A 21,331-nucleotide genomic window follows, 5' to 3' on the forward strand; every position below is an offset into this window, starting at 1 on the left:
TCTGTATGGAGGGGTTTCCTTGTCTCTGCAGCTCCCTAGCAGACTGTACGCTAAAACAGAAAAATACATTTTCTGGTCGGATACCAATTTATCCAATCAGGAAAAGAGACCTCATGCCGATTACAGGATAAGCGAGCGTAATTGGAACAAATTGGACAGAATTGGAGCTGGAACGCCATCAAACATCGAAGCTGATAAATGATATACAGTATACCGGGCTCTCTCTCTGCTCTGATTGGATTAAATTGGTATCCTGATCTGGAAAATCATTTTCTATTAACCCATTTTGGGCGGGAACCCCTTTTGGTGTTAGCATTATGTTATGCTTTAGCTATTGAAAAATAGCAGATCTACAAGCTCATAGCGAGCCACCGAGTGGCGCGCTACGAGCTTGTAGGTCTGCTATTTTTGAAAAATCGAAGAACGACTGACAAAGAAACATAGCTTTTTCAGAAAACTGTCAGGATGTAGAAGACATTTTTTAGAATCTGATCTCGGGTCAAAATGGGTTAAGAGCTAGGGGAACACAGGGAGACCTGGCCGTTACTGAACAAACGCCGAGTACCATTTGGAATACAGAGCATCAACCTTCAAACAAACGTTTCGTTATACTTTCTTTTTTCTTTTCTTTTTTTTTCCTAAAGGACCATTTAAATCCCCTTTTAATGCTAGTGGGATTAAAAGACTGGTGCATTTATTTATATAGCGCCTTTATCCAAGGCGCTTTACAGAAATGCATTACATTCAGCCATAATTCACAGAGGAAACCACGCAAGGCACCAACCTGCACATCGGGAGCAATAGGCCTATCTCACAGCCCCCTTTCCACGCCCCCTTCCGGTAGATAGTGGTGTCATTTAACATTAGCATTTACACGTTTTTTTTTCTCTGGAGAATCTAAGTACATTTCCTAATGTCAAAATGTGACAGACTTAGACATTATTATGAAGCAAACAAGATGGTAAATCAGCTCAAACAGATAGAACAAACCTTACCTTGAGAAAACAAAAGTTGTAGACTTCTTAAATAACCTCCGTTAACATGTAGCGTCTATGGAGTGACGTCACGCTATCACCACTAACTCCGAAAGGGGGGCGGGGAAAGGGGGCGGGGAAATTCTGTGAGATAGGCCTATTAGGGGTTCAGAGTCTTGCTCTTTTTTTGCTCAAGGACACTTCGACACTAACTCTGGGGGAGCCCGGGTTCGAACCGGCAACATTGCGGTTCCCATCCGCCCCGGTCACTCTACCGCTGATCCACCGCCGCCCCAACACTAGTTGTGTTTAGCATGGATGTTAGAGAGTGTTGCCAAGTCTGCTAAATAATAAGCACCTTTGGGCTTGTTTTATTTGTTTTTTTTTAATATATATATATAAAGTTGCTTAGACATTTAGTTTTATTTTATTAAAAAAAGAAAAAAAAAAAATTGGGCGGAGTGTGGGGGGGGGGGGGGGGGGAGGTTGTTTCTAAAGGGTAGTTGCTTATTTGGACTTATTGCTTCATGATGTTGTTCAAACCGCTCGTTCTCGATCATGTTCATGTCAAGGAATTCCCTACATTAATAATTATGTTCGTCTGCAGACCGACATTCCACAGTTTAAAAAAAAATCTTCAAGGTTTTGTATTCATATCTTTTCAAATAGCTGCGTGCGTGCGTGCGTGCGTGCGTGCGTGCGTGCGTGCGTGCGTGCGTGCGTGCGTGCGCGTGCCTCTTTTTGGGGGCTTGTTTTCGAAGCGCTCGTCTCCCTCTCAAACATCTGGCAGCCTCCGCTGATGCTCGGGGAGAGAAGAGGAGGTCCTTTGTTGTGCTGTTGCTGTGGATATTGTGCAGCGCAGCGGGCGCATGACACCAAATGCTATTAAGGTGTCAGAGGCTTTTCATGTAGTCCCAGCGGGACGCAAACACATCAGGGTCACAGGGATTAGTTTTTCACACCGTATTAAAAAAAAAAAAAACCCTTGTGCACTCAACATTGTCGGCATGCACTTTGCATGAAAGCATCGACCCCGGAGGCTGGGCGGCAGCGCGCTTGGCGGTCGATGTTGAAATCTGCTCGTCGCCCTGCCAGAAGATATTATGATAGCGTACTGTAAACTGTACTGTATGTCCTTTAATATTATCACATTTAGACCCGAGGACGATTCTACAAGTCTTCTAAATCACGACAGTTTTATGAAAAACCTCATGTTTCTGTGTCAGTCGTTCTCAAACATTTTCATGTCAAGGACCCCCAAAAATTTATGTAATTGGCCGCCGACCCCCCCCATCTGAAAACATGTTGTTCCAGGGACCCCCCCCCCCCCCCCCCAAGAAGCAAAGATTTGAATATAAAACTTTCGCTCTGAAAGAATATATATTCAATGATTTGCGCCACATTTTCACGATTTTTCAAAAATAGCAGATCTACAAGCTCGTAGCGTGGCACTCGGTGCCGCGCTACGAGCTTGTAGATCTGCTATTTTTCAATAGCTAAAGTATAATATGATGCTTGAAACACCAAAAGGAGTTCCCGCCCGAAATGGGTTAATATTAAACTAAATGCCTCGATCCTCTCCTCAGCTCTCCTCCTAAGGCCTGCCGCAATTATGGTAAAAAGGTAAATCAGCGCCGGGATTCCTTCAAAATAGGAACAACATGTTTTCAGATGGGGGGGGTCGGCGGCCAATTACAGATATTTTTGGGGGTCCTTGACATGAAAATGTTTGAGAACGACTGACACAGAAACATGGGTTTTTCAGAAAACTGTTAGGATTTAGAAGACATTTGTAGAATCGTCCTCGGGTCTAAATGGATTGTAACTATCCAGGTTTGAACGTATAGCCTAAGGTGTCCACTGAAGTGTCTCCTCCGCTCCTACTCTCCTCTCCTCGACCCTTCTCGTCTCCTCTCCTCTCGCTATTTTGCTGTTGGAATTTGTACGCTTTACTTTGATGTGTGTGTGTGTGTGTGTGTGTGTCTCAGCTGTACAAACATGTTCAGAGTAGCGTGGAGGCCATTGTCATGGGAACAGCCTATCTCTTTCCCTCGGATACCACCAGGTCAACAACAGCGAAAGAAAGTGTGTGTGTTGTGTGAGAGAGAAAAAGAGGGTATGTATTGAAATAATATGTGAGGGATGGATGGGACAAGACAGATAATTAAAATAATAGGGATAGAAGGAAACTTGGATAATCCTTGTGTGGCATTTGAGAGAGAGAGAGAGACGAGACAAGGTGGCAGATGCATTCAAACTCAGGTCCTCATGACTCACAGGGTCTGTGCACAAGTAGCCTCGGAAAATCCAGACCTTTTTTTTTTATTTCCAGGGAGAAAGAAAAAAAAAGTCTGGGGGGTCGATCGAGTCCACTTCAATTCGGCGCAAAATGTCGGTCTCTCTCTGCTGATTTCTGATCGTCTGCACCTTTGTTGAATTGACGCAGACACGCACACACACACACGCACTCCTCTGTCGCTCCAATTAATTAGTCTCATGTCCTGCAGCTGGGTCTAGTTTCTCCATAATTAGTCTCATGTCCTGCAGCTGCGTCTAGTTTCTCCCGGGGGGATCCTGCCCGTGAGCTGCCTATGCCATAGAAAGCATGGGTGAGTTCCAGTCTAGTGCACAAGTGGTAATTACCGGACACCCCAGTTCATACACTAGAGAACATTTAAAACCTTTTGTTAGTTTTAAACATAGTGGCTAGAGTCAGACATTACAATTTACAATTTACAATTTAGGCATTTAGCAGACGCTCTTAATCCAGAGCGACTTACAATAGGCAAGAACAAAAAGCATGGGAATACATCACATATGTAACAAAATGCATTTATCGCGAAACATGCGTAAGCTAAGACCGTGACTAGAACATATCTATATAATGACACTATACATATAAACTATAACTAGAACATATCTATATAATGACACTATACATATAAACTACACATATGTGCTATACTATGCTGTACATATATACTATGAAGTGCTATGACTACATACAATGCACTTATTGTGCTGTCTACATGACATGCTATAAGTCTGTTTCAAATGCTATATAAGTCTAAGAAGTGCTGTCTAAGGGGGTATTGAACTGAACTAATTGAACTATTGAACTAATCCTCACTGAGAGGCTTTTAAAGGTCCACTTGGGCCCCCTTTTTTTTTTTTACTACAGTTGAAATTAACACTCAGCAGCCAATTACATATCATTTTTGGGGCCCTTGACATGAAATAGTTTAATGACGTGTTTTTTTCCTTGTCATGATTCATCATAGAATCTGGTCTCAGGTCTCAAATGAGTTAAATGTCAGAAAAACACGTCAATGTGACATTGTGGTGAAATGTGTACACCCCTCTGAGTTACAAACGGAGGCTTTTACCGTGCGTGCGTGCGTGCGTGCGTGCGTGCGTGCGTGCGTAAACACCCACAGTTCAACAGCATTTCAGAGTCACATTGATGGAACACAGAGGAAGCCTTTTCCTCTCTCATTATCAAAGATAAAATTCCCTGCATACCAGCCAGGATACATTTTAAAGCTTTGACGCGAGTTTACAAGACACGGCTGTTAATTTGTTACTACGGTCAGGTGTGTCACAACAAGACGTGTCATTCTGAGGACAACCAATTGACTGCACCGGGCAAGCACCTGTGTGTCGTTTTGGATTTAAATGACTTTATAACCCATTTTGACCCGAGATCAGATTCTAAAAAATGTCTTCTACATCCTGACAGTTTTCTGAAAAAGCTATGTTTCTGTGTCAGTCGTTCTTCGATTTTTCAAAAATAGCAGACCTACAAGCTCGTAGCGCGCCACTCGGTGGCGCGCTATGAGCTTGTAGATCTGCTATTTTTCAATAGCTAAACATAATGCCAAAAGGGGTTCCCGCCTCAAAATGGGTTAACCGTTATTTGATACGTTGGCTATTCAAAAATAGCAGGTATACAAGCTCAACATTTTAGAAGAAACTCGCAAATCATTGGAATATATTTAATTAAAGTGAACTTTTTTTTTTTAACTCAAATCTTTGCTTCCGGGACTGAATGTTTGTGGGTCGGCGGCCAAATGCCTATTATGTTGTAGTGTCGTTGACGTGGAAAAAGTTTGAGAAGAAGTTTTTCAAAATGAGTTAATATCACAGGCAGACTCTTCACATACTAGAGCATGTCTGAAATAAGTGTCAGAGCTGAAATTGACATGCAAATATGAAATACATGCTTAAACATGTAGCTATAGGTGTAATGTTAAGAGTCCACAGAAGTGAACCTTTCAGGTCTGTTTTCTCAACTCGCTGTTTTAAGACATTACTCTATAAGCCATATCTCCAAAACTGCTGGGTCAAACTGAACAACCGATATGTCAATTTGAAGCTATGGTTCCCTGCTTTCATATGACGAACATTCAAAAAAGTCCAATGACAGTCCCTCAGTCAAATTTGGTCTCATTTGTAGAATGGGCTTCAGGTCTTGGTGGTTTAAATGAGACTATAGTCCATTGCTATGTTGCCTGGGCCGCCCCACTGTGTGCACACCTGGGACCGTGACGACAAATCAGTGAGAATATGTGTTCACGCACAGCCCATGAGAAACATGCTACTAAACGACTTAAATCGAGTTAGTTAATGTACTTAGAAAATAACTATAGGGCATTGAGCAACTAGTTTTTTTTTTTTTTATAGGCCTCAAGATCAGGTAGATTATAGTTATAGTCACCAATGTACACTGTTTTTTTAAATGTACAAATATTTATTTCCAAAGGGAGGGGGGGGGGGGGGGGTTTCTTCATAATAGGTAGTTAAACAACTAGTCAACTAGGCCAGGGGTTCTCAACCCGTGGCTCGCGACCCCTCGGGGGGTCACCAAATTATTTTGGGGGGTCCCCAAATGATTTTCCAACCCCCCCCCCTTTTTTTTTCAACTGAACGGCTGGAAAGTGGAAATGAAGAGTTTACATATAGTACACATAGTACATGCATACACCTTCCCTAATGATTATATCGGGTTTCAGTATTTATTTATGGTGTATTGTCTCTATTATTAAGGTTATTGTAGCAGTCCATTTATATTGGGGGGAGGGGGCGGGGCAGGGGTCCCGAGACATTGCCAAAGCATTTCCGGGGGTCCCCGGCCAAACATTTTGAGAACCCCTGGCAACTAGTCAACTAGTGAAAATGAGTGGAAGTGAATGCCCTACAAAGAACCTGCGTCAGGCCCCTGTACAGTATATGCCAAACGGCCCATGCTATACTGTATGTCCACGTGTAGTTTCAGATCAATTGGCCAAACCCACTAAAGAGGACGAATGGATGAGGACAGAGTTCGCAAATATTGGGAAAAAAAATCATCTCCTGCTTTAGGAATAACAGCTTTGTCACTCCCTGCCAAAAGCCAATGCACATGTGCATTCAGATTGATTAGTCCACCCACTGAAGAGAAACAAAACCCTTTTGGTGTTTTAAGCATTACGTTATAATTTAGCTATTGAAAAACAGCAGATCCACAAGCTTGTGGATCTGCTATTTTTGAAGAATCGTGAAAACGCGGCACAGATCTTTGAATATATTTATATTCTTTCAGAGCGAACGTTTTTAACTCAAATCTTTGCTTCTGGGGGTCGGTCCCTGGAACAACATATTTTCAGATGGGGGTCGGTGGCCAATTACAGATATCTTTGGGGGTCCTTGACATGAAAATGTTTGAGAACGACTGACATAGAAACATGAGGGTTTTTTTTCCAGAAAACTGTCTTGTAGAATCGTCCTCAGGTCAACGCTTCACTGTCACTGTCAGTCATCAGAGATATTAGAGTAGAACACATTTTGGTGTTGGCATTATGTTATGCTTTAGCTATTGAAAAATAGCAGATCTACAAGCTCGTAGCGCGCCACCGAGTGGCGCGCTACGAGCTTGTAGGTCTGCTATTTTTGAAAAATCGAAGAACGACTGACATAGAAACATGGCTTTTTCAGAAAACTGTCAGGATGTAAGAAGACATTTTTAGAATCTGATCTCAGGTCAAAATGGGTTAAAACACCAACAACCTGAAGGGCTTAACAGAACCTCTCAAGTGTCTGGGAGGACGGATCACGTGACTGCCAAGGTCTACACAGTATAATAGAAAAACAAACATTGGCCACTTACTCCTCCTCCTCCACGTGATCGCCGTTTATAAACGGCTAAATGCTCTCTGGTTGCTTGCACTGTGACAGCAGCAGGCAGATAAAAGCATTGAGGATCGATAGCTTTCTATAGCAGCGTGTGTGTGTGTGTGTGTGTGTGTGTGTGTGTGTGTGTGTGTGTGCACGTGCGTGCGTGCGTGTGTGCGTGCGTTTATACTTGTGAAGGCCAAAAGAATACTGTAGTAAAAATTGAGAAATGGATAATATAGTCCTGAATCTATTCTAGTGTTAGCATTATGTTATGCTTTAGCTATTGAAAAATAGCAGATCTACAAGCTCGTAGCGCGCCACGAGCTTGTAGGTCTGCTATTTTTGAAAAATCGAAAGAACGACCGACATAGAAACATAGATTCTTCAGAAAACTGTCAGGATGTAGAAGACATTTTTAGAATCTGATCTCAGGGCAAAATGGGTTAAAAATGTACTTCTTTTTATTTGCATTGGGCTTGTAATTAGGAAAAGATTCCGGTCGGGGTAAAGACCGAGCTAGTCGTTTAGAGAGCAGTGCTTCCCAAACCTTCGAGAAACTTAACTTTACTAGTTAAAAAGCAGCTCTACGAGTCTTTGCTGCGCTGCGAGCTTTAACCCATTCAGGCCCGACGTCGAAATTAAAAAAAAAAAAAATGTCTTCTAAATAATGACAATTTTCGGAAAGATTTGAGGCACATTTTAACGATTTTTCGAAAATAGCAGACCTACAAGTTCATAGCGCGCCACTCGGTGGCGCGCTATGAGCTTGTAGATCTGCTATTTTTCAATAGCTAAATTATAACATAATGTATGTGACCACCAAGAGGGGTTCCCGCTCAAAATGGGTTTTTGTCTTTTGTCTGTTTTGCCTGCTTTCCGCCAATGTTCAATCATGCCTTCCTAAAAATGTCGATGTCCTCACGAGTATAGTACTACAAGCATTGCGTGTGTGTGTGACTGTGCACACGTGTGCGTGCGTGCGTGCGTGCGTGCGTGCGTGCGTGCGTGCGTGTGTGTTGTGTGTGTCTCAGTAAAAGCCATTATTGACATGTTGCATTGTCCATTAGCCCAAAAGATTTTCCCCCTAGTTAGTTCCCAGCTGTAATCAATTCTCTCTCTCTCTCTCTCTCTCTCTCTCTCTCTCTCTCTCTGCCAGTATCTATCCATGCTCGTTTGCTCAGACTGTTTGTCTTTCTCTACCACCGGAGGGCCTTGGTCTTAAAAGCCTTGTTAGTGAGTCGGTCTGTCTGTCAGCTAACTGAGTTACAGTTGGCGTGCGCGAGCGTGTACACGAGTGTCCTCGCGCGTATGTGTCTTGTTGCACCGTGCGTTTGCATGTGTGCGAGTCTCTGCTTCTGTCACATGTCCTGTGTTTGTTTTTCATAGTGCTGTGTGTGTGTGTGTGTGGGTGTGTGTCTCTATATGCTAATTGTGTTTGCGTTGAGCTAAAGCAGGCTAAGTGAATATCCGTCTCCTATGACCAATTATATGCACGGCGGCATCATATTATTTTAATGGAATATATTCCCTAATAATATGACTGTCTGTCAGCTGGAGCCTAGGGGGTGGTCTCTAGGGCAACTGGCGGCCCCCACCATCACTTAATGCGGCCCGCAGGTTAATATCAGAATACTGATTGATTTCAGCTGTGAGAATTCCAAACATGACCCGCTTTAATTACTTAATTACAGTCTATATGTACTTGAATGACTAGTATTAAAATGTTATTGTCTGTTTTTGTGTCCAATGTATTTGTATTTAGTTTATAAGGTTAACAACTATAATTAAAGGCATTTGAAATTAAATCAAGATTTTACTTTTCAGGAGTCCAATTGAAAAAAAATCAGGATTTCAAACTCTAGACCAGGGGTGGGCAACTTGTAGATCAGCTATTTGTTGCTATTATTTGAATTGAAATCCTGAATTACTTGTTTTTCTAATTTTTGAATTGGAATCCCGAGAAGTAAATTGTTTATTTAATTTCAAAAGCCTTTTAATTATAGTAACGTTAACTTTATGAACTAAATACAAATGCATTGGACATAAATGACAATAACATTTTCATTTAAGTAATTAAAGCGGGTCATGTTTGCAAACTTTGCATGTTTGGAATTGTAACAGCTGAAATCAATAATATATCAGTATTCTGATATTAACCCATTTTGGGCGGGAACCCCTTTTGGTGGTTACATACATTATGTTATAATTTAGCTATTGAAAAATAGCAGATCTACAAGCTCATAGCGCGCCACTCGGTGGCGCGCTATGAGCTTGTAGATCTGATATTTTGAGTTAAAGGACCACTTCACCACTTTTCAACATCTCTTCATATAATTGGTCCTCACTAATGTTCATGATAAAACACCACCATTTTCTCCTACTGAGTCTGTGTCTCATAGGAGGGCTTTGGGCATTCGGACACCCGTCCACCAGTGACATCATCATTAGGTAGATTTTTTTTAAAACAAGATTTGTTTTAAAATATATTTAGATTTGTATCGTGAGAACGATGGCTTCAACTTTTGCATTGCAACTTTTCAGGAAAAGAAAGCCTGCCGTTTCTATAGAAAGAAGAAAAAAACGGCACTTTTTTTGTTGTTTTTCTTCTTTGTAATTATTTGTTTGGTCCAAAATATTGTTTGTGTTGTCATGAGTTGTCACGACTCGAGTTGGCTTTGTCCGCGGCGTAACCGTCTTTAAATAAATACTTTAAGAAATGTCTATGAGAATAATGCATTGGGTTTCATTTCCTGGTCCAGGGTAGGAGGCGGGACTGCGACGCTCTATTAGCTTGGATTCACCATCGATGATGTCACTGGTGGACGGGTTTCTGAACTGCCCACAGCCTTCCTATGAGACACAGACTGAGTGCCTTTTTTTTAAAGGCATATAAGGCATATATATGCCCTTTTTAAGGCATATGGTGTATATATATATATATATATATATACCAGAAAAAAGGTTGGGTGTTTTTGATGAATCTATCATGGTTAAAATGGATTTTGAAGTTATAATGGGTTTGTATAGGGAGGGGGCGGGGCAGGTAAAATTAATATCAAATATCTAAATACTGACTGAAGCAACTTAAAAAAAATCTGGGGTGTTCACATAAGCCTGAGTAGACGATAAAATGACCAAAAGGTTTTTTTTTTAAAGTGAAACATCCCCCCCCAAATAAAATAAAGAAATGATGTAGGGACCTCCCCGGTGGTCCCGATCCGCAGGTTGAGAAGCGCTGATCCAAGGCATCGAACGGTAGTCATCAGAGGGCATTAAGTTGCCTCTGTGGAGATCAAATGGGACATCATATGATTCCGTCTTGATGAGCACACACACACAGCTTCACATAATGTCATGAGTTTGGCATCGAGAAATATGCTCGGAATGCCGAGGGAATCAGCCACTCTACGAGTAACACTGTGTGTGTGTGTGTGTGTGTGTGCGTGTGCGTGTGCGTGTGCGTGTGCGTGTGCGTGTGCGTGTGCGTGTGCGTGTGCGTGTGCGTGTGCGTGTGCGTGTGCGTGTGCGCGTGCGCGTGCGCGTTTTGCAGGATTCTGACGGGGTGGACATAATGCTCGGTGTGTGCGCCAACGGCCTCCTGGTCTACAAAGACAGACTCCGGATCAATCGCTTCGCCTGGCCCAAAATACTCAAGATCTCTTACAAGAGGAACAACTTCTACATCAAGATACGCCCTGGGGAGGTACTCTCTCTCTCTCTCTCTCTCTCTCTCTCTCTCTGTGTGTGTGTGTGTGTGTGTGTGTGTGTGTGTGTCTGTGTGCACGCGCGCACACAAGCCCACTTCCACATAGAATGTCTCACGCTTGAATGCAACATAGTACTTAATGTCATCACGCTTAATGTCTTGAAGCACTTAACCCATTTTGGGCGGGAACCCCTTTTGGCGTTTTAAACATTACGTTGTAATTTAGCTATTGAAAAATAGCAGATCTACAAGCTCATAGCGCGCCACCGAGTGGCGCGCTATGAGCTTGTAGATCTGCTATTTTTGAAAAATCGTTAAAATGTGCCTCAAATCTTTCAGAAAATTGTCATGATTTAGAAGATTTTTTTTTTAAATTTCGACCTCAGGCCTGAATGGTTTAAAGCCTGTGTACTTAGCTCGTTGGGGGGGGGGGGGGGCTCTATCCTTGACTTTTCCTTTTTTTTTTTTTCTCTCCCTCTACACCAAATCCTTTCGCCGAAAATAGCCACTCAATAGCTCACAGTGAGCTTGCCTTGTACATGTGCTATTTTAAATAGCCACTCAATAGCTCACAGTGAGCTTGCCTTGTACATGTGCTATTTTAAATAGCCACTCAATAGCTCACAGTGAGCTTGCCTTGTACATGTGCTATTTTAAATAGCCACTCAATAGCTCACAGTGAGCTTGCCTTGTACATGTGCTATTTTAAATAGCCACTCAATAGCTCACAGTGAGCTTGCCTTGTACAATGTGCTATTTTCGGCAAATGTTTTGTGCCTATGATGAAACGCCCCAGAAGGGTTCAAGTGGCTAATGCCAACACAATCAGTGCCGGGATTCCTTCAAAATAGGAGCTCTGGGGTTTGCCTGTAAGACATGCCCGCTTTTACTCTGAAACCCACCCCCCCCCCGGAAACAATCCGGGGGAAAAAAACGGAGAAATACTTTGCTTTGCTTTAACACCTTGGAGGCCCTGGGCGGAGTTCTCCATCAAGTTCAAGGTCATGGTCAAGTGCCCAACACGGAGATTGATAAATAGGACGGAGATTAATGATAACAAAACCGTTCGCATCGCTCTAGAGCCTTGGAGCGCTTGTTGCCCGATCCGATGACGTGTCAAAAAGTGACACGTCATCGAAAATCTCCCCTGCCTGTTTAGCTGACGAAAACGAAAATCTTAAAACGATCATAACTCCTGATCTAAATCATCCCGTCTAATTCTGAAAAAATATCCTGTTAGACGGCGCTCCGCGGTCCAGTCGCTAGTCGCGATAGATGTATTATTACCTCCCGTTGTTGTCGATCGACTCTAGAGTGGTGTGGCTATTGTTAGCTGCTACACAGACATGCACACCAGCTTCCGGTGCGCCGGTTAAAGTGGTCCGTGCGCTATAAATGATGGGCACATGGATGAAATGGATGAAATAGTTCCGGGCCTCCAAGGTGTTAATTGCTAGCTTACATTTCTATTGTTTTAATTTATACGATATATGATCCAAAAAACGTTAGTATTTTTGAACAAGAGGCGGATGAGGAGCAGAAATGCAGCGCAATAGTATATCCGTCAGATCAAAACCACGGAGAGCGCCCTGGATTAGGAGAGACTACGCCAATCTTTCTGCCGCGCTAACAGCTAAGTCAACGGGAAGCTAATATGGCCGTAGAGAGCGCGAAGGACGGTGGCCGAGTAAAGAAAAAGGAAAAGAATTCAGAATATTCTCCCCTCGCCCGATACCATTGAGGATGCGCTATAGGACGTGTACACGCGCTATAGGACGTGTACTGTACACGCGTCCAACGCATCCCTCAATAAGCCTATCTCACAGAATTTCCCCGCCCCCTAAATACGCCCCCTTTCGGGGTTAGTGGTGATAGCGTGACGTCACTCCATAGACACTACATGTTAACCGAGGTAATTTAAGAAGTCTACAACTTTTGTTTTCTCAAGGTAAGGTTTGTTCTATCTGTTCGACCTGATTTACCATCTTGTTTGCTTCATAATAATATTGGTCTGTCACATTTTTACATTAGAAAATGTACTTAGATTCTCCAGAGAAAAAAACGTGTAAATGCTCATGTTAAAGACACCACTATTTACCGGAAGTGGGCGTGGAAAGCGGGCTGTGAGATAGGCCTATTGGACGTGTGGCCACATCCTACGGACGGAAACGGTTCATTAGGGTCGTCCCGGTCCGATTTGTGCCGCATTTTTACGATTTTTCAGAAATAGCAGACCTACAAGCTCATAGCGCGCCACCGAGTGGCGCGCTATGAGCTTGTAGATCTGCTATTTTTCAATAGCTAAAGCATAACATAATGCTAACACCAAAAGGGGTTCCCGCCCCAAAATGGGTTAAATGATCAGAATCGGATCGCGGGAGGAACAAAAACTTGATCGGGACGTCCCTAGTATCAATATTATATGCGTATCATATTATTGTCTGATTTTGGATATTGTACTATTGTGATATGGCATAAAAACAAACGTAATGGAGACATCCCTAAATATTAATATTTTGATTTAGATAGAGGCTAGGTTCATTGTTAGGTAATCCTGTAGTTTTCAATGTATACAGATTAGGTTTTGAATAGTACGTATCTTTGTTGGCCTGGGCCGGCTTATTAGCGGTCCGCAGGCACCTCCTGGGCAGTGTGTCGCGGTGTGGGGGTCGAGTCCCGATCCCGCCAAAACCTTTCTGTGTGTGTATTGGAACTGAGCTCAGATTGATGTCATCGTACGAAACATCCATGGTTTTTGTGGGTAAATTTAAAAAAAATCATCGCGACCTCGCCGGGCCGTTTCCAGCACTTATCCCATTCTGGACGGGAACCCCTTTTGGTGTTTTAACTAAGCATTATGTTATACTTTAGCTATTGAAAAATAGCAGATCTACAAGCTCATAGCGCGCCACTCCCGAGTGGCGCGCTACGAGCTTGTAGGTCTGCTATTTTTGAAAAATCGTGAAAATGCGGCACAAATCTTTGAACATATATTCTTTCAGAGCGAACGTTTTTTTTTCAGGCCTATAAATGGGTTATGATGAAAACGATGTGCCCCGGGGACATGATTCCGTGTTCCTCCCGGAAGTGCGTCCCATTTCGGTGGTGTCCGCTTTCAAATCGGAAGCCGTGCTGCTGCGGCCTGGCCTTGAAAACCGTGGCCGCTCTCTGAGCCAACAGCGCCATCTAATGGTCGGCCGGGGGAACGCCCCGCATGATGGTCACAACTGCAATGGAAATGGAACAACACCAGTGGCGTGCACAGACATTTAGAGGGGCAGGTGCTCAAGTTAAAAAAGGGCACCTTGTGCAGCGCGTGGAACCGGCCGGTTGCCTTAATCTATTTTGGGCGGGAACCTCTTTTGGTGTTAGCATTATGTTATGCTTTAGCTATTGAAAAATAGCAGATCTACAAGCTCATAGCGCGCCACCGAGTGGCGCGCTATGAGCTTGTAGGTCTGCTATTTTTGAAAAATCAAAAAAAAAAAAGTTTTTTTTTTTTTTTTTTTTTTCAAAAGGGCACATTGCCAAAAGGGCAGGGGGTGCTCTAGCACCCCCTAGTGTCTATCTGTGCACGCCACTGAACAACACGGTGCGAGTTCAGTGCCTTTTAACACCCCGGCGTTTCTTTCCAAGGCGGAGCAGTTTGAAAGCACCGTGGGATTCAAGCTGCCCAACCACCGCTCTGCCAAGAGGCTGTGGAAAGTGTGTGTGGAGAACCACAGCTTCTTCAGGTACAAGACACACACAGACACACACACACACACACACACACACACATCTCTTGCAAGGCCATGACGAGAGAAGGGAGAGATTGCATTGTTGTGTCGTTTGAGACTGTCCCGATGCCTGAGGGAACGCAAACCGTTAACAACACAGCCGCACCCACACATGGAAGGGTGTGTGTGTGTGTGTGTGTGTGTGTGTGTGTGTGTGTGTGTGTGTGTGTGTGTGTGTGTGTGTGTGTGTGTGTGTGTGTGTGTGTGTGTGTGTGTGTGTGTGTGTGTGTGTGTGTGTGTGTGTGTGTGTGTGTGTGTGTGTGTGTGTGTGTGTGTGTGTGTGTGTGTGTGTGTGTGTGCGCGCGCGCGCGCGCGCACTGAGGGGGGGGGGGGCATTCTTTGCACATTGCTCTAGTGTGCGTGTGTGTCATTCTGTGCACATTGCTCTAGCGTGTGTGCGTGCATGTGTGTCATTATGTGCACATTGCCCTAGTGTATGTGTACGTACATACATAATTGGGAGGAATTCACTTTAATATCCTGTAGAAAGACACACACAGACACACACACACACACACACACGGACGGACACACACACAAACACGGACCCACAAACACACACGGACACACACACCTCTTGCACCTGTAAATGTGATTTTTATCTCTCTCCGTCCCTGTGTTGTTCTCCTCTGTCTCTCTCTCTCCCTCTCCCTGTGTTGTTCTCCTCTGTCTCTCTCTCTCTCTCTCTCTCTCTCTCTCTCTCTCTCTCTCTCTCTCTCCTCTCCCTGTGTTGTTCTCTGTCTCTCTCCCTCTCTCTCCCTGTGTTGTTCTCCTCTGTCTCTCTCTCTCTCTCTCTCTCTCTCTCTCTCTCTCTCTCTCTCTCTCTCTCTCTCTCTCTCTCTCTCTCTCTCTCTCTCTCTCTCTCTCTCTCTCTCTCTCTCTCTCTCTCTCCCTCTCCCTGTGTTGTTCTCTTCTGTCTCTCTCCCTCTCTCTCCCTGTGTTGTTCTCCTCTGTCTCTCTCTCTCTCTCTCTCTCTCTCTCTCTCTCTCTCTCTCTCCCTGTGTTGTTCTCCTCTGTCTCTCTCTCTCTCCCTGTGTTGTTCTCCTCTGTCTCTCTCTCTCTCCCTGTGTTGTTCTCCTCTGTCTCTCTCTCTCTCCCTGTGTTGTTCTCCTCTGTCTCTCTCTCTCTCCCTGTGTTGTTCTCCTGTGTCTCTCTCTCTCTCCCTGTGTTGTTCTCCTGTGTCTCTCTCCCTCCTTCCCTCTCCCTGTGTTGTTCTCCTCTGTCTCTCTCCCTCCCTCCCTCTCCCTGTGTTGTTCTCCTCTGTCTCTCTCTCTCTCTCTCTCCCTGTGTTGTTCTCCTGTGTCTCTCTCCCTCCCTCTCTCTCCCTGTGTTGTTCTCCTCTGTCTCTCTCCCTCCCTCTCTCTCCCTGTGTTGTTCTCCTCTGTCTCTCCCTCCCTCTCTCTCCCTGTGTTGTTCTCCTCTGTCTCTCTCCCTCCCTCTCTCTCCCTGTGTTGTTCTCCTCTGTCTCTCTCTCTCCCTCTCTCTCCCTGTGTTGTTCTCCTCTGTCTCTCTCTCTCCCTCTCTCTCCCTGTGTTGTTCTCCTGTGTCTCTCTCTCTCCCTCTCTCTCCCTGTGGTGTTCTCCTGTGTCTCTCCCTCTCTCTCCCTGTGGTGTTCTCCTCTGTCTCTCTCTCTCCCTCCCTCTCCCTGTGTTGTTCTCCTCTGTCTCTCTCTCTCTCTCCCTGTGTTGTTCTCCTCTGTCTCTCTCTCTCCCTCTCTCTCCCTGTGTTGTTCTCCTCTGTCTCTCTCTCTCTCTCTCTCCCTGTGTTGTTCTCCTCTGTCTCTCTCTCTCCCTCTCTCTCCCTGTGTTGTTCTCCTGTGTCTCTCTCTCTCCCTGTGGTGTTCTCCTGTGTCTCTCCCTCTCTCTCCCTGTGGTGTTCTCCTCTGTCTCTCTCTCTCCCTCTCTCTCCCTGTGTTGTTCTCCTGTGTCTCTCTCTCTCCCTCTCTCTCCCTGTGGTGTTCTCCTGTGTCTCTCCCTCTCTCTCCCTGTGGTGTTCTCCTCTGTCTCTCTCTCTCCCTCCCTCTCCCTGTGTTGTTCTCCTCTGTCTCTCTCTCTCCCTCCCTCTCCCTGTGTTGTTCTCCTCTGTCTCTCTCTCTCTCTCCCTGTGTTGTTCTCCTCTGTCTCTCTCTCTCCCTCTCTCTCCCTGTGTTGTTCTCCTCTGTCTCTCTCTCTCTCTCTCCCTGTGTTGTTCTCCTCTGTCTCTCTCTCTCCCTCCCTCTCCCTGTGTTGTTCTCCTCTGTCTCTCTCTCTCTCCCTGTGTTGTTCTCCTCTCTCTCTCTCTCTCTCTCCCTGTGTTGTTCTCCTCTGTCTCTGTCTCTCTCTCTCTCCCTGTGTTGTTCTCCTCTCTCTCTCTCTCTCTCTCCCTGTGTTGTTCTCCTGTGTCTCTCTCTCTCCTGTCCCGTCAGGTTGAACACCCCGGAGCCTCCCACCAAGGCCCGCTTCTTGACGCTGGGCTCCAAGTTCCGCTACAGCGGACGCACCCAGACGCAGACGCGCGTGGCCAGCTCCCTCATCGACCGGCCGGCGCCCAACTTCCAGCGCACCTCGTCCAAACGCATCAGCCGCAGCCTGGACGGAGGTAGCGGCGCACACGCGCGCACACACGTATACGTACACAGACACACACACACACACATGCACACGCACAAATGGAATAGTAGGAGAAACGTTAACCCGTTTTGACCTGAGATCAGATTTGAAAAATGTCTGTTTGAAAATTACAGTTTTCTGAAAAAGCTATGTTTCTATGACGGTTGTTCTTCGATTTTTCAAAAATAGCAGACCTACAAGCTCGTAGCGCGCCACTCGGTGGCGCGCTATGAGCTTGTAGATCTGCTATTTTTCAATAGCTAAAGCATAACATAATGCTAACGCCAAAAGGGGTTCCCGCCCAAAATGGGTTAATGGTTAAATGGATTAAGGGAGGGATGAGTGGACTGCAAAAGGAAATTGTGTCAGCTGGAGATGGATGGATACAAAATGGACGGATGGTCGGACGGAACGGGGAGACATGCAGTCTGGCCGGCTATCCGGCCGGCGTCCACATTTCATGCCCCCATGTTGTTCCCCAAATACTCTATATACGTCACCATACCCATATTATGTCATTTTATTTTGTCTTTACCCTGATTGTAGCACTTTGGAATTTGCTACAAAGTGCATTATACATTATTGTTGAGCTTGTAGATCTGCTTATTTTTCAGTAGCTAAAGCACAACATAATGCTTAATTTAAAAACACCAAAAGGGGTTCCCGTCCTGAATAAGGACTAAAAGACTAAGATTTTGAAATGGTGTCTTATTCAAAAGACTTTCACACTGTAAAAGTCTCACACTGTATAGAGACGATGCATACATACATGACGTACTCGTACTGTATGCCCATGGTCTGTGTATGTTGCAACCAGATCCTCTGGTTTTTAGATATTTTTAGTATTTCGGTGTCTGTGATGTCACGGACACAGTGGTCCCACTGCTGGATGACTACAATGACCACAATGCTTTGCTGCACTCACCCCACCATGGAATTAAAAGGATAGAGACCGGAGCGATCCCCCCCCGCCCCCCCGCTATTAATTTCAGTGGAAGTTGGCTCAGTGGCGTTTTGTAGCACCCGGAAGAACAGTCTACTTTCCGCATTTTTTCCCCGATTTGGGCACAAAAATGTGGTGCCCAAAATGCAAAAAGTGCAAACAGGGGGGAGCGCCCAATGTTAAAGCCCCCAGCTGCACAGGGTTTCCTCGTCATAACCAAGGACTGTCTAAAGAGGACGAGACGCGGAGACCGTACGGGCGACGCCATGTTGCTCCATGGTGCTCCATGGAAGGAAAGAAACATGCGCAATGGGCTATATGCAGCCAACACTTCCGCGTTCAGCTTCCTTGGTCTCAACTGTGCATGTTTCTTTCCTTCCATGGAGCACCATGGAGCAACATGGCGTCGCCCGTACGGTATTCGCGTATCGTCCTCTTTAGACAGTCCTTGGTCATAACTCCACGGGTCCGCCTGCAGTCCCACCTCTTACCAGTAGGGCCCAGTGCTTCAACGTTGGAGAGAGAGACTCACTGGCGGCTTTGTGGTGAGGGCTGTCTTATACTGAGACAACATGTAGTCCATGACCAGTGTCCATGACATCAGAGACACTTTGAGACAACATGTAGTCCATGACCAGTGTCCATGACATCAGAGACACTTTGAGACAACATGTAGTCCATGACCAGTGTCCATGACATCAGAGACACTTTGAGACAACATGTAGTCCATGACCAGTGTCCATGACATCAGAGACACTTTGAGACAACATGTAGTCCATGACCAGTGTCCATGACATCAGAGACACTTTGAGACAACATGTAGTCCATGACCAGTGTCCATGACATCAGAGACACTTTGAGACAACATGTAGTCCATGACCAGTGTCCATGACATCAGAGACACTTTGAGACAACATGTAGTCCATGACCAGTGTCCATGACATCAGAGACACTTTGAGACAACATGTAGTCCATGACTAGTGTCCATGACATCAGAGACACTCTGAGACAACATGTAGTCCATGACCAGTGTCCATGACATCAGAGACACTTTGAGACAACATGTAGTCCATGACCAGTGTCCATGACATCAGAGACACTTTGAGACAACATGTAGTCCATGACCAGTGTCCATGACATCAGAGACACTTTGAGACAACATGTAGTCCATGACCAGTGTCCATGACATCAGAGACACTCTGAGACAACATGTAGTCCATGACCAGTGTCCATGACATCAGAGACACTTTGAGACAACATGTAGTCCATGACCAGTGTCCATGACATCAGAGACACTTTGAGACAACATGTAGTCCATGACCAGTGTCCATGACATCAGAGACACTCTGAGACAACATGTAGTCCATGACCAGTGTCCATGATATCAGAGACACTCTGAGACAACATGTAGTCCATGACCAGTGTCCATGACATCAGAGACACTTTGAGACAACATGTAGTCCATGACCAGTGTCCATGACATCAGAGACACTTTGAGACAACATGTAGTCCATGACCAGTGTCCATGACATCAGAGACACTTTGAGACAACATGTAGTCCATGACCAGTGTCCATGACATCAGAGACACTCTGAGACAACATGTAGTCCATGACCAGTGTCCATGACATCAGAGACACTTTGAGACAACATGTAGTCCATGACCAGTGTCCATGACATCAGAGACACTTTGAGACAACATGTAGTCCATGACCAGTGTCCATGACATCAGAGACACTCTGAGACAACATGTAGTCCATGACCAGTGTCCATGACATCAGAGACACTCTGAGACAACATGTAGTCCATGACCAGTGTCCATGACATCAGAGACACTTTGAGACAACATGTAGTCCATGACCAGTGTCCATGACATCAGAGACACTTTGAGACAACATGTAGTCCATGACCAGTGTCCATGACATCAGAGACACTCTGAGACAACATGTAGTCCATGACCAGTGTCCATGACATCAGAGACACTTTGAGACAACATGTAGTCCATGACCAGTGTCCATGACATCAGAGACACTTTGAGACAACATGTAGTCCATGACCAGTGTCCATGACATCAGAGACACTTTGAGACAACATGTAGTCCATGACCAGTGTCCATGACATCAGAGACACTCTGAGACAACATGTAGTCCATGACCAGTGTCCATGACATCAGAGACACTTTGAGACAACATGTAGTCCATGACCAGTGTCCATGACATCAGAGACACTTTGAGACAACATGTAGTCCATGACCAGTGTCCATGACATCAGAGACACTTTGAGACAACATGTAGTCCATGACCAGTGTCCATGACATCAGAGACACTTTGAGACAACATGTAGTCCATGACCAGTGTCCATGACATCAGAGACACTCTGAGACAACATGTAGTCCATGACCAGTGTCCATGACATCAGAGACACTCTGAGACAACATGTAGTCCATGACCAGTGTCCATGACATCAGAGACACTCTGAGACAACATGTAGTCCATGACCAGTGTCCATGACATCAGAGACACTCTGAGACAACATGTAGTCCATGACCAGTGTCCATGACATCAGAGACACTCTGAGACAACATGTAGTCCATGACCAGTGTCCATGACATCAGAGACACTCTGAGACAACATGTAGTCCATGACCAGTGTCCATGACATCAGAGACACTTTGAGACAACATGTAGTCCATGACCAGTGTCCATGACATCAGAGACACTTTGAGACAACATGTAGTCCATGACCAGTGTCCATGACATCAGAGACACTTTGAGACAACATGTAGTCCATGACCAGTGTCCATGACATCAGAGACACTTTGAGACAACATGTAGTCCATGACCAGTGTCCATGACATCAGAGACACTTTGAGACAACATGTAGTCCATGACCAGTGTCCATGACATCAGAGACACTCTGAGACAACATGTAGTCCATGACCAGTGTCCATGACATCAGAGACACTCTGAGACAACATGTAGTCCATGACCAGTGTCCATGACATCAGAGACACTTTGAGACAACATGTAGTCCATGACCAGTGTCCATGACATCAGAGACACTTTGAGACAACATGTAGTCCATGACCAGTGTCCATGACATCAGAGACACTTTGAGACAACATGTAGTCCATGACCAGTGTCCATGACATCAGAGACACTTTGAGACAACATGTAGTCCATGACCAGTG

The 21,331-nt window shown here is 45.0% G+C and overlaps 1 protein-coding gene across 1 annotated transcript in view; it reads left to right on the forward strand.

The window, feature by feature from the left end:
* LOC306940533 (uncharacterized protein) overlaps positions 1-21,331 on the forward strand; it is a 156,773-nt gene that overhangs the window by 93,106 nt on the left and 42,336 nt on the right. Inside the window, exons 11-13 of the mRNA XM_079525631.1 lie at positions 10,678-10,830; positions 14,470-14,567; positions 17,017-17,189. Coding sequence (XP_079381757.1) covers positions 10,678-10,830; positions 14,470-14,567; positions 17,017-17,189 — 424 coding nt within the window. The remainder of the gene's footprint in view (positions 1-10,677; positions 10,831-14,469; positions 14,568-17,016; positions 17,190-21,331) is intronic.

Source organism: Electrona antarctica, assembly GCF_951216825.1.
Source record: "Electrona antarctica genome assembly, chromosome: 17".
In the NCBI taxonomy this organism is placed as follows: domain Eukaryota; kingdom Metazoa; phylum Chordata; class Actinopteri; order Myctophiformes; family Myctophidae; genus Electrona; species Electrona antarctica.